This window comes from Podarcis muralis, chromosome 4 (genome assembly GCF_964188315.1).
Source record: "Podarcis muralis chromosome 4, rPodMur119.hap1.1, whole genome shotgun sequence".
NCBI classification, from domain to species: Eukaryota; Metazoa; Chordata; class Lepidosauria; order Squamata; family Lacertidae; genus Podarcis; species Podarcis muralis.
Window position 1 is genome coordinate 27,761,423 of NC_135658.1, and position 14,303 is coordinate 27,775,725.

Sequence of the window (14,303 nt, forward strand, 5' to 3'; positions counted from 1 at the left end):
ATAACTTTGCTTCAGGATAAGAACAGAAATCGGGCTCCGGCGGCGCGGCGGCAGCAGGAGGCCCTATTAGCTAAAGTGGTGCTTCAGGTTAAGAACAGTTTCAGGTTAAGAACGGACCTCCGGAACGAATTTAAAGTACTTAACCCGAGGTACCACTGTAAAAGGAATAGGAACCAAATTATCAAGAAGTGAACTTGCCTCTGACTTTTCTGCTGGTGATGTGAGGAGAAGGTTGTTGATGTGCTGGTTCACTTCTGGTTTTGACTCTCAGGTCAGTAAGGGAGCTTCAAATGGCTCTGAATTTCCATGGAGTTGGCATCTCAACGTGATATATGACTGTTGATTTCGTTCTCTGATGGAATGGGCGAGAGGAAGAGAGTTCTTTACACTGATTTGTACATGAACAGAAAATCTATAGATGATAAATGGCCATCTGTCAGGGATTCTTTAGCTGTGATTCCTGAATTGCAGAGGGGTGGAGTAGACTTAAATAAAATATTGGGGGAGGCAGGTAAGTCCCTCTCCACATAATAAATAATAGATCACAAGACCATTTGAATGGCAATGCCCATCAAATTTAGGGGGACCCCGGCCCCTAGGAGTTGGCTCCTACGGGACTAGATGTCCCTTGGGGTCCCTTCTAACTCTCGTATTTTCTGAAATAATAAACTTCAAACTTGCAGTTTGTGCAGCAGGCAAACTCTGTTATGCCACTTGGCAAAGAAAGTCCGGTTTATGTCCGGTTAAGTCTTTGAATGGAATAAGCCATTGTTGTTAACTGTTTAGGTAAAGGTAAAGGGACCCCTGACCATTAGGTCCAGTTGTGGCTGATTCTGGGGTTGCGGTGCTCATCTCGCTTTATTGGCCGAGGGAGCCGGCGTACAGCTTCCGGGTCATGTGGCCAGCATGACTAAGCCACTTCTGGCAAACCAGAGCAGCGCACAGAAACGCCGTTTACCTTCCCGCCGGAGCGGTACCTATTTATCTACTTGCACTTTGATGTGCTTTCGAACTGCTAGGTTGGCAGGAGCAGGGACCGAGCCACGGGAGCTCACCCCATCACAGGGATTCAAACCGCCAACCTTCTGATCGGCAAGTCCTAGGCTCTGTGGTTTAACCCACAGCGCCACCCGCGTCCCTGTTAACTGTTTAAAATAAGGCAAACTATTTGAAACACATGATTATACATAAACAATCAACAACTCTTAACAGTGGTGGCGGCGGCAGCAACAACAAACCCCTCATAGCAGTAATGGGTCATTACATTCCTACAAAATTTCAGTTATTTCTACAGATACCTTCAGAGGACAAATATAATCCTGATATATTGGCACCTGTGCTTCAGATACATGACTGCACCTAGCATTTTCCTTCTGCTCAGTGTCAACAGACCCACCGCTGAATTGCGGAAATTGTACTCTAAATCGCTCCATAATTGGAAAGCCAATAGGTGGGGAGGGGTGGGCCAGAGCAGCTGTCTCCACGGGAAGAAGAGAGGCAACTGCACCAAGCTTTGTGCATATGTGATTCTGTCGGGCTGCAATGTTTAGCTACTAATCAGTTAGATTAATTGAGTGGAACATTTCTGATAGGTTATAAAAAATGACCCCAATAAATCAAATTTAAATTACATTTTTATATAAGAGCTTACAAAAGCCATCAGGAGTGTGTGTGTGTGTGTGTGTGTGGGTGGGTTGTGTAGGCACTATCAAAGAAAAGCTATACCTCTTTCTTTCTCGCACTGAAGGCAGTGCTCTTCTAAGGACTAGATGAAGTGTAACACTGATTGCATGTAGGCAATTAATGTGCATTTAAAAAAAAGTATATTGCTACTGTATGGATCAGGATCAGGACTGTGATATGTGGGTGGGGGTTGTGTTTTCCTGACAAAAATCTCTCTCTCTCTCTCTCTCTCTCACACACACACACACACACACAAACATAAACACCCCTACTATTAGTTCTGCAAGGGAAGATTCCATTGAATTGATTATTATTGATTTTATTGGAATTTGTAGTGATTTTATTTTGTTTTTAATTATTTTTATTGGGCCATGCAGTGGGTTTTAAAGAAACCTTTCCATGTGCTATGGGTCTGATAGGTGTGTGTGTGCAAACACAATCACACACACGCATCCTGTAGTGGCTATTTTTTTTTTTTTTTTTTTTAAGAAACATGCAAGTTGATTGCTTATTTGTAAACTGCTTTGAGGTCTTTTATTCAATTATGTGGTGCATACATTTTTAAAATAGTTTTTTTAATGTAGTTTGATCCTATGATAATCCTTAATGCAGAATATATGCACATAATCTAAAACAACAACAATCCGGAAAGTATATCCTTTTATTCAGAGCTATTTTTATTCAAATGCAAAACCTAAACTGACTTTTATCAGTTAAAATTTAGACAATTAACAAATCAAAAGTTTATTTTGACAGCCCTTTGGGGTTGCAAAATTTGACATGGAGTACCAGAAGATGTTTAATATTTCAAATATTTTTATTAGCCTTTTCAATAGCACTTAGCAGCCATAAGCCATTATCAGATTTCACATGCTTCAGCGCCATTTATCTCAGCAGGACTCAGGCATCCATAACCTTGCCCTAGATGGTGACTTATTACTTAAAATTAATAGGATTTTTTTGAACCCACAGTCTCACCTGACCCCAAAAGACACTTTTTGAAATAGAATTGCATCCTTTCGTAGGCTTGAACCCTTTGTTTAGCTTTTTTCCAATCTTTCAAAAAAGTGAAAACAAATTATCCTCAATTTAGTGGGAGTTAAAATGATTTCAAGGAGACATCCATTCAGTCTTTAAAAAAACGGTGCTTGAATCTTCATAATAACCTTCAGGCACTGTGTTTTCTCCTTATGTGTTCTTGCAGAGGGCTGAAGGTTATATGGGTTCACATATGTATCTTTACATATTTGCGGCATTGTGCTGGATTGAGACTCTTTCAGGCTTAGAGTAGACTAGCCTTTCCCAACCTGGTGCCCTTCAGACATTTTGCATTACAGTGGTACCTCGGGTTAAGAACTTAATTCGTTCTGGAGGTCCGTTCTTAACCTGAAACTGTTCTTAACCTGAGGTACCACTTTAGCTAATGGACCCTCCTGCTGCTGCCGCGCCGCCGGAGCACGATTTCTGTTCTCATCCTGAAGCAAAGTTCTTAACCTGAGGTACTATTTTTGGATTAGTGGAGTCTGTAACCTGAAGCGTCTGTAACCTGAGGTACCACTGTATAGCTCCTATCTTCATAAGCACACAAGAAGAGCCTTCTGGATTAGGCCAATGGCCCATCTAGTCCTTCATCCTGTTCACACAGTAGCCAAATGAATGCCTATGAGAAGCCCACCTGCGACTCCCAGCACCTAGTAATCAGAGACTTACTGCCCCAAAGAGTGGAGGAAGAATCTAGCAATCACGACTAGTGTCCACTTATCCTCCATAAATTTGTCTAATCCTCTTTTAAAGCAATCCAGATTGGTGGCCATCACTACCTCTTGTGGGAGTGCGTTCCATGGTTTAATTGTGTATTGAGTGAAGAAGCACTGTCTCTTGTCTGGGATAGAACTGAAGGGTTTGAAGGGACCCAAGGGTCATCTAGTCCAACCCCCTGCAATGCAGGAATCTCAGCTACAACAGACAGACGGCCGCCCAACCTCTGCTTAGAAACCTCCAAGGAAAAAGAGTCCACAACCTCCCAAGGGAGACTGTTCCACTGTTGAGCAGCTCTTACCGTCAAATTTTTCCCCCCTGTGTGTTTAGTGAGAATCTCATTTGGATAAGTCTAGGTGATGCTTCATCCTGACGCTCATTTAGCTGGCCAGATACCACCATCTTGATCACCTTGTCCAAGAATGAGATATTCATTACCAGGCAGTACAGTGGTACCTCGGGTTAAGAACTTAATTCGTTCTGAAGGTCTGTTCTTAACCTGAAAGTGTTCTTAACCTGAAGCACCACTTTAGCTAATGGGGCCTCCCGCTGCCGCTGTGCCGCCGCTGCATGATTTATGTTCTCATCCTGAAGCAAAGTTCTTAACCCGAGGTAATATTTCTGGGTTAGCGGAGTCTGTAACCTGAAGCGTATGTAACCTGAAGTGTATGTAACCTGAGGTACCACTGTAGTTATCTAAAACCTCAGGGTATTAGGAGGGCCTTTCAGAATATGTCCCAACACCACCTTAACTTTATTGAAGTCCCATTGTGTTTAAATAAATAAATGTGTCTATTCAAAGCATGACAAAGCCTGGATCCGACCATCGGAAAGGCTTTTCAGTGTTTTCTTTAATGTGCAATAATCCTCTCCGGTAGACATACCGCTTGTATTATTTTATCCTAAAAATCCAAACCTTGCTGTTCAAGTGACTGAAAATATTTTAAAGCAGTCATGTCTGTACCCATTAATATGTCTCATTCTGCTTCTCCGTAACACCCCAGAATTTCACAGCTGTTAAAGGAGCGTGGCAGAAAGGAATTTGGAATTCGTCCCGGCATCAGGAGTGCATTTTCTGTCCTCTATGTGAAAACAGCAGAATGGGGACAGAATATGCATACTGAGTTGTTCTTTTAGCCCCAGGTGAATAGAGGAGTTCAGGTTTATCCCTAAGGACAAAAACCACTGTTTAAATTACAAGGACATTTCAGAGTATTTGGAAGGACAACTTAAAGGCTTGCACTTCAAATACTGTAAGGCTGTGGGGAATTGGCGAAGACGATGGACAAAATTTCAGGGAATTTTCCCTAATTAAATCCCAGCCAATTTAGCTGTGGAGTCCTCGAGGAAGTCACTGCGAAGCAGCCTCACTGACCTTGCTATTATACAACTTTTGTTGTCAAGTGAATTCTAAGCATTTCAGAGACGAAACATGCGTCTCTTCAAGCCCTGCTGTGGTTTCTTTTATCCATGATCATAGGGAAGATGGGCAGCTTGATCCTAAAGGGATTCAGTGGCAGGTACAGCAGAGATTTGGAGCAGCTATAAGTAATATCCAAAGTATGGCAAAGGCGGCATAGAAATAATTGGCCCGTATGCTAACGCAAGCCACCCTGACCTCCCACTTAACTCTCTGAACAGAAAACAATTTCTTAAATGCCCAAAATCCGCAACGGCAGCTTTGAACTGGCAATCCAAATCTACCGCGCCCTCGGCTTAAGTCCTTTACAAAAATACGCCAATTACTCCGGTCACTTTCACATGTAGTAGCAAGCCAAGCAACTCACCTTAATAAACCATACCCCGGAGGAAACCCAGTCATTGCCACACACTGTCCTTTTCCTGGCATTATTATTATTTATAAAATTTGTATACCACCCTTCATCCATAGATCTCAAGGCAGTTCACAGCATAAAAATACAAAATAAAAAACAACAAATGTAGTAGACATGAGTAGATAAAACAAAGCACCGTAGCATGATGACTAAACTCAGGACTGTGGTTTGTTTAACCTGAACAAGCCAGGATCGCTAGCTAGCCCTTAGCCATATAGCTGCTTGTGGGCTTGCGAATCCTGGCTTCTTAGGGTGAAACAAACCACAGTTGGGTAACAAATCCACCTGAGGATAACAAATCCACCTGACATATGAAGCAAGAGCAATCTGGCTATGTGCATGAGTACACAGTTCATGCACAGTATGTTTTATTAAGCCACACCTCTTGGCTTAGTTCTATGTGCAAACGCAGCCACTGCCTCCCCTTTCCCCCCATTTGTCCTTTCTGTCTGGAACTCTTGCTTGGCACATCTGTGCTGCACAAAGGCAATACAATGGCATTGTAGGCAGCAGCTGCAACACAGGCAGTAGTATTCTCCTCTAACAAACATACTGGGATGCTGGCACCTGGTTGTGTCATCTGCTTCCTCCATGCAGCAGCTCATTGGATTAGCAAATGCACAGAATTTTACGCACAAGATAAACATATCCCTTTTGTTTTGATTATTTACATCAGGTTCAAGCACCGATACACATTACATCAGGAAATGCAAATTCACTGAGAGCCAGCATCTGATCAGGCACACATATGTGTCAAGGTGCGTAGTAGCCCAAGCTAGCCAAGTTCTTTTAGCACCTGATGTTAAGGTACCAAGGGGTTGCTCGAGAGCAAGTAGGCAAATGCCTCCCTGCTCGGCTGTGAAGCCTTGCTTTTGATGCCAAAATAAACTTTCTCTGTGCAGAGCGCCACTCTCCCGTGGCTGGCTCATTCACTGGCAGAATCTGAGAGTGGGCGGTCCTTGAATCTTCCCCAGCAGAGTAGTCTTTTGACGCCCAGTCTGCTCCTGCTTTCTCTGCGCTTTAGCTTACTGCGCAGAAAAGGCATGGACACCGGGGGACCTCCCTCCTCCCTGCTTTGCTCAGCCAAAGTGTCCTGGCACCGCCTTGCAGCTTCCGAGCCCTGAGTCTCCTCCTCACTGGAGGCGTGGCTTCTTTCTTCCGCTGAGGAGGTACTGCTTCTCACGATCCCTGGGGGCTCTCTGTAATCCATTCGCTCCTTCCCCTCTCTTCCCTGAGCCGATGGCAGTTCCATGACACCTGAGGTAGAAAATCCTACAAGTGCCTCTCCCTGGGACTGAAAATACAGTAAGAATAAATTTTAAAACTAGCAATTTGCTGCCCTCTCATAGCTCCCAGAATCAGCCGGCTGATGTGGCTCCCTCACTCAGCATGATGCTTGGGCCAGCTCAATAAGCTCTGCAGAGTTTATGGTTGATAAAGAGGATGGCAAAGAAAATGTGAAATTAAGCACAGGGATTTGCAAAAACTGCACTGAAAAAATGTCTGTATGGAGCATCTTCAACTGAATATTATTTAAAAGGCTGCATTCATTGTGCAAGGCTGTAATGTTTAGATCAACCCCGAAGGAATGGTATGATGCCTTACAACGTTGCAAAAATCTTCACCCACTGATCTCTCTGAAGATCTGCTGTGGAATCCATAGCTGTATATAGCCTAAAGCCTAGAGATGTCAGAGACTGTGATGACAACAGAAATAGGAGTGGGAATTGCCTATGTTCACTTATTTGTCCCATATCCGGAATTGAAACCAATCCATCAAATGTATTTGGAATTTCCTGTTGTTGATCAGTTCGCAAATGATATAGACAAATGTGTAATTGATTACTACCCTCCCCCCATTTGCAGTTTGTTTCCTCTGCATTGAGATGAATGGTGTGGAATCACTTAATTAGTTAATTAATTATGTAAAAATTAACCATAGCAGACAGTGGGGCAAAAATGTAGTTTTCGTGAAGGTGAACTGTAGCAGAACAGAAACAACACTGCATACAGCAAATATAGAACAGAACAGAAATCTATGCTTTTTCACATCTCTAGTCAAGCATACATATTGGTGTTTTAAAATGTCACTGGGAAAGAAGATTTTCCATTCCCTAGACTGTTTTCTCATTCACCCTTTCTAGATAAATTTGTCGCAAGTGCTCTTCAGCACCTGCAGTTTGTAAGAGGCTTGTGGCTGATCATTGGGCCACAGGAGATTCTGTTTGAAGGCTGAGGTCAGCTGTGTAAAAACAATAGTGTAGAAAGGTGGTAGAAATATCTAGGGCAGCTGGGAGGTCTAGCTGGAATTACTGCCAAACTGTGTCCTGTTTCACAATAATTGTGTTTCTTGGCCTGTCAGACTGCATAGTGTGACTTGTATGTATTAGCTGGATCTCTTTTTAAAAAGAAATAAAACCCAAGTGGTTTTATCTTGCTATGTTGCTAGAAATGAGGTCAGTGAATTCCTTGAGATTTGAAGCCTTGTGAAAAAGTTCTATTTATTCTTCTGGACAGTTGTGTGAAACACAAACCCACTCATTTGCAGTCTCCATTGAAGCTTCAGTATATATATGCTAAAGGGTTATTTAATTATTTCAGGCTTGACTACACACACCCCTTTATTTTCTGTGTAAATGTCATTGCATGGCTTTTGCAGTGTCCATTGGGGTAACTAATAGTAAAATTTCTCAAAATCATGATGAAACATGTCTTGATAAACAATGGCTTATCATGACAGGAATAAGCTGAGGTAAGCCTCAGACTTGCCCTCTTCTGGCACAAACAGGAGGAGGACTACAGAAACTGTCTTCTCTGTCTTTTTTTTATTTAACCACAGCTTTTCATTTTGTCAGAATGTGGAAAAACTGCAGTCCATCTGAACTATGGTTTGTTAAAGCAAGCCAACTTCAAACCACAGTTTAAGAAGTTCACTTGTTTTGACAGACCACAGTTAAGGTAAACTGTGGTTAATAAAAAATGTGTAGTGTATGATGGGATAGTGGGGCTTACCTGACCTCCCAGGAAAGTGATAGAAACCTTCCGCTGTGGGGCCTTGGAAATACATAACTCTTTTCATAGATCAGCCTTCCACAACCTGGTGCTTGAGGAGGAGATATGCAATGACAACCTGGGTAGGAGACAACACTGACAAAAGTTATCACCACTTGCCTGTCTCATAAAGGAACAGTTGGTGCATCAGCTTCCAAATAGTCCGCACCAACCTGGTACCTTCAATAAGTTTTTGGACTGCAGCTCCCATCATCCCTAAATATTGGCCATTGTGTCTGGGACTGATGGGAGTTGTAGTCCAAAACATCTCAAGGGTACCAGGTTGGGGCAGACTGATGCAGAGACTGTTCCCTTTTTTCTGATTCCCTTGTGAGATAGGCAAGGCAGTGGTGATAACCCACCCACAGTTGCCATTGCGTCTTTCTCTCCCCCCATCATAGTGACAGCATCAGGAGCTGCCACCACTCCATGGGTAATAAGTAGATCCTATAAAAAATATGTGCGTGTGTCATCGTTAAACTTAAGCATTGCACTTTCACAGTGACATCTTTCATGCCACATAAGGGGAATTCTTGTGGGGCGATTTAGCTGTCACTTGTTAGTGAAAGGATGGCAGGATGGATGTGTCTTGCCTGTGTAGCATAGTTGATTTAAAACATGAATGCATGGATATTTTAAGTTCTACTCTCGAATAATAACCTGAGAAAAAGCACATTCCTTATTCAGCGTCTCTTAGGCATCCCGGAGCTGAGTTTTCTTTCCCAATGCCAGCTCTATGAAATTATCCATGGCATTGCAAGACAGCTTGAATCCTTTTGTTCTTATATAGCTTCAGATGTATCAAATGGATTCTGCTGCTCAAAAGAGACCATGCAAAAATACTGTCATGGGCCAAAGCATCCTGCAAACTGCAGCTTGTTAAGGATGCTGAGAGCTGTTGGGAGACCCCCACTAATCTCACAGAGCTACAGTTCCCAGAGTTCCCTGGGAAGAAAGATTAACTGTTAAAGCACTCTGGGAATTGCAGCTCTGCAAGAGGAATCGGGGTCTCTTAACAACTCACAGCATCCTTAACAAACTACAGCTCCCAAGTTTCTTTGCCGGAAGCCATGGCTGTTTATTTAAAAAGTGGTATTCTACTGCTTTTAACATATATTGCACATGAGGCTTTGGTTGGAGACAACCGTTCTCCCCTCTAGGGCCAGCCCAAGACATTTTGCTGCCTGAGGTGAAGGACAAAATGGCTCCAGGGCCGGCCCTTCCATGAGACAACCACCTCAGGTGACAAGATCTGTAAGGGCAGTGAATCCCGATGTAGATCCTTATTCCCCCTTTGTTCCTGGTGTCAATCTTCATGCCTTCCCTTCTTCCCTCGTGGGGAAGCGGTGCCATTTTGTGGGTCACCTCAGGTGCCAGAATGTCTTGGACTGGCCTTGGGTGGCTCTCTCCTACGATTCCATGTTCATACCTCAACTGGACTAGCAGTAGAATCTTACTTCAACAATGGTAATGGTATAGCATCTTCCACCACACCTGAAGGCAGCAGGTTACCTTTTAAAAAAATAAAATCCTTTATTGAAATTCAAAGATATCATACAGTATCTTAAATCCGCACATACAAAGAAAAAAATAACCTTACATAAATTTACAGTTAAATATTAAATTACTCTTTCCACATATTTTCTAACTAAACTAAGATAAAATAAGGGCAGCAGGTTACCTTAGCGGGGGGAGGGCAGGCCAAGTCATGTGGTACACTGAGTTCTGTCTTCTTTTGATATATACCCATTTATATTTGGGGTTTTATCAAAGTGGTTTACAACCTTCCTTAAAGCATTAAATGCAACATTACAGAATATCAAAATAAAATGCTAGAAAGGAATGTCAAGTATGAAACGCACATTTAAACCAGCGTAATTAACAGGAAAACAAAGTGTTCTCTTACAAATAAGAATCAAATACAAAAATACCACAAAACTCCATGTATACAGCATCATTGGCAACTAAACAAAATAACTGATATGGAAGCTGTGACCTCACTTCCCTCCCCCGCCAAGTAATATCTCCCAAATTTGTCCTTAGCAGTCTTCCACATAACATACCTCACTCTCAAGCCTTCCCAACAGAAAATGTTGGTTTGTCTAACTACAAGTATAAAACAGTAATCTGAGAGAATCAAACACTATTCACTAGCGACTAGAAGATCCATAAAACTATTAAGTCGTATACTTACAGCCATGCCATGCCATACTGGAACCCTCCCCCTGAGAATAAAGTTTTGTTTTTATGGGCTGGTGCTTTTATTTTGTACTGTGAGCAAATTCTTATAACACACAAAAAAACAACAACCATAGAGGCAAGTCTCAAGAGCCTTATAACTGAGAAAAGCTGTGTCCGTACATATAAAGTAACTGATTACAGCCTTGGGTATTCTTTATTGCTTCTTGCAGGACACCCTAAACAAAGGTCACCCGTTCCAAGGAATGGATTTTCCACCAAGCCTGACTTGCAGACTCGAGAGGCTGAGCGGCAGCTCATCCAGCAAATGAAGGAGAAGTGTGATGAACAGGCCAGGAAATTCAGCTGCATCCAGGAGGAACTTAAGAGAACCAGCTGCGGCTTTGATGTCTTTGTTATCACAACACAGCATTTCTTTCAGAAAGTAAGGTTTCTTTTTTGCTATCACGTTCCAAATGTTCTTGTTGGTACCTAAACCCATGCAATATTATTTCCCTCTTTTCCAGTGGCTTCTGGTTATCATAGGTGGTAGAGGCGTGTCATGTTGATCCTGATGCAAAACCTTTATCAGAGGGGGGGAAATTGTGGAGATAGTGTTTAAACAAGGAACAATATTGAGCAAGGCAACCTCAGCCATTGCCATCCATCTTGCACCAGGACTGCAGTCTTCAGTACAAGGGAGGTACATGCCACAGTGTCAACAATTTGTGTGGAAATGACAGCGCTTAATGGTTACCTTGTTTGAAGCAGGAGAAAATGCAAGATGGTGGCTGTGTGTTGGCAGCTGTGTCTGCAGTCTTTGTTGCTTTGCATTAGGAATGCTAGAGCCCAAGATTACCAGTGAAGGAGAAACATGTGTCCCCTATACAGAGGAGAGAAACAGATTTGGAGAGGGTGCAAGGGAGTGGGGGGGCTGGGGTGAGTCCCATTGTGCTAGCGGGAGTCATTGCACTGGTTCTGCTAGTGTAGCAGCTTCATTTAATCTGCCCAATGTTCTTGACAATGCCACATCTGGGATAGTAGAACACCATCTCCCTTTTATAATTGTGCACTTCATATTGCAATGCTTACATGTTATATAGACATGTAGATGTGTCCTCCCCATTCTCATGCCCGCTGGATGTTTTGGACTACAACTCCCATCTGCCTCAGGCAGCATGGCCAGTGGTCAAGCATAATGGGATTTGCAGTCCAAAACATCTGGACTGCAATATAGAACAATTGCCTTTAATACTCCTGGATGAGAAGTGCTGTCCTGGGTTTTTCTAATGGAGATGATTCACATGTTACACAATTCCAATAGGTAGAAACGAAATGTGAGTCATCTCCATTAGAAGAAACCTAGGGCAGCACTTCTGACCCCGGAGTATATGGAAAGAGTTTTGCTTTAGTTCATGTGTTTTTGAAACTCAAAAACTGAAAGCAAGAAAAAGACTGTAAACCAGCCTTTCTCAACCTGTGGGTCCACAAATGTTGTTGAACTACAACTCCCATCACCCCTAGCTAGCAAGGCCAGAGCTCAGGGATGATGGGAGTTGTAGTCCAACAACATCTGGGGACCCACAGGTTGAAAACTGCTGCAACATTTTACAGTATTTCTATAAGCAGGCAAAAAAAAGCAAAAAAAAAGCCAGACAACTTTATCGGTCAATGGGCAGTCTAGAATTTAAATAAATAAATAAATTTTCAGGCAGGTTCAATGAATTCAGGTAAGAATAGTATCTAATCTGTCCCATGCAGGTGCAGATAACTTGAAAGCAGTGAGATGCTAGATATCCAGATCCCAGTTTGGGTTATTGAGGACGGGGAGGACCACATCAACAAGCTGTAGGGCAGGTGTGGGACCTTTGTTGCTCTGGTTGCTGCTGAACTACAGCTCCCGACATCCTTGGCCATTGACCATGCTTGCTGGGATTGATGGGAGTTGTCCTTCAGCAACATCTGGAAGGCCAAATGTTCCCCACATTTGCTCTAAGGCCAGTTAAGATGGGACAGAAGCCAGCAACAGGCTTGGGTTTCCCCAGAGCTACTTCCTACCATGGAACTGGGACTTAAATGTTTTATCTAAAAGACACCAGGATGGCTCGGCTCATTCTGGCTATACATAGTCATTGAACCACACATGCATCAGTGATGTACTGTGCTAAAAGGGAATGAGATCAGTCAAGTAAACAAATGTTCCATAGCTGGATCCCCATACAAAGCAGAAGAATTAGGGTGGTGCATATTATAGTCTTAATTTGTCGCTTCCTTTAGAATCCATTTATAAGCAGCATGCCAACTTTATTGTTTGCATTTGATTTATAGCAGTGATGTAAGTACTTCAAGAGAGGAAAGCAGAGGAAATTGCTGTGAAACGAAACAAAGAGCTAAAATTCAGAGTGATCTATATGTGCAGATTCCTTGGCCAGCCACATAACAAATTATACAAACGGGGATCTTGCTATTATCTTGTGCATTGAAACTGGGGGGAAATGAAAGCAGTGGTTTGGCACAGGCAGTTAGTCACTTATACAGTGAGTGATTACCACGCTCATGGACTGATGTCTGTTAATTAGTTATTAATTAGCAAACTAATGAGCAAGGGTCAAACTTTGACCTTGGATAGGCATTTGTAGCAACTATTGACATATTGTTGGGAACATCGCACTTGATGGGAAAGTGGAGACTGCTTTGTGCGCTGGCCTTGGTGCTGAAGATGCTGGCTCTGGGTAAACGGTTGTCTCCCAAAATGAATTGGTCATTTCATGTAGCAAGACACTGGGAAATCTCTAATATCAGTTACTGCCAACCTAGGGCAAGTTACACCAGTCAAATAATCAGTGAAGAAATACTCTGGCCCAATTTCAAGCAACAAAATTAAATCTGAAATCTCTGTGTTACAAGGGGCAATAGTGACATCTGCTGGGGAAATAACATAAAATAGCATGATAGGTAAAGCAGAGGGTGGTTCCTACATTGGTTCTAAGAGAATAATTTGGTTGCTTTTAACTGGTTGGTTTTAACAAGAGTTGAATGAAAGGAAACTTTCAAGCTTCACAGGACTTTCTTTATTTCAAATCCAAAATGTTTATTCGGCTTTACGCCCATCATGAAACACAACACAACAAAACAAATCAAATAAAACAGTGGACTCTTTATTTCAAAATGAAAGGTAAGATCCACTGGATTCAAAATTTCAATTCTGGTTATTGTTGCAGGTTTTTGCTTCCACTATACAGAACACTTTGCAACTTTAATATTGTTCAAATGTCATTGCCATCACCTGTGAATGTGCACAGGACAGTGTTTGGAAAGTTCATTTTAAAAAGGAGCTCTAGTTTACCACCTCTATAAAGGAACTAATTCCGTTCCAGATAATTCATTCACATAGTCCAAGGTTTTTTGTTTTTTTTTCAGGATTCAGAATTTTGCAAACTGCTCTATCAAAATAAACAATCTACCTAAGAAGACTACAAAAACATCAAAACACACACAGAATGTTGTGAATATACATAACTAACACATATTTAAAGCTCTGGTAGCTAGGGAGTATCCTGAAACGGCAAAAAATGAACCATCTGAGTTTAGCACTTAAAAATGGAGGTTATACATCCAAAAGAAATACAGATACTAATAAGACTGCAACTTTATTATTAATATATTTTCTCTCCAATAATAGATCTTGCCTGAACAAGACAAAATATTTTCTAACACATTTCTAGCTGTATTGTCATGTGCACTAATTACCTTGAAATAGACTGGTGGTGCAGCTAAGGGTTGGAGGCCAGAACCTCA

General features: G+C 42.1%; 1 protein-coding gene across 2 annotated transcripts in view; it reads left to right on the forward strand.

Moving 5' to 3' along the window:
• MTUS2 (microtubule associated scaffold protein 2) overlaps nucleotides 1-14,303 on the forward strand; it is a 308,744-nt gene that overhangs the window by 240,632 nt on the left and 53,809 nt on the right. For both annotated transcript variants that reach the window (XM_028726407.2, XM_028726409.2), the window contains one exon: nucleotides 10,739-10,950. In XM_028726407.2, coding sequence (XP_028582240.2) covers nucleotides 10,739-10,950 — 212 coding nt within the window. The remainder of the gene's footprint in view (nucleotides 1-10,738; nucleotides 10,951-14,303) is intronic.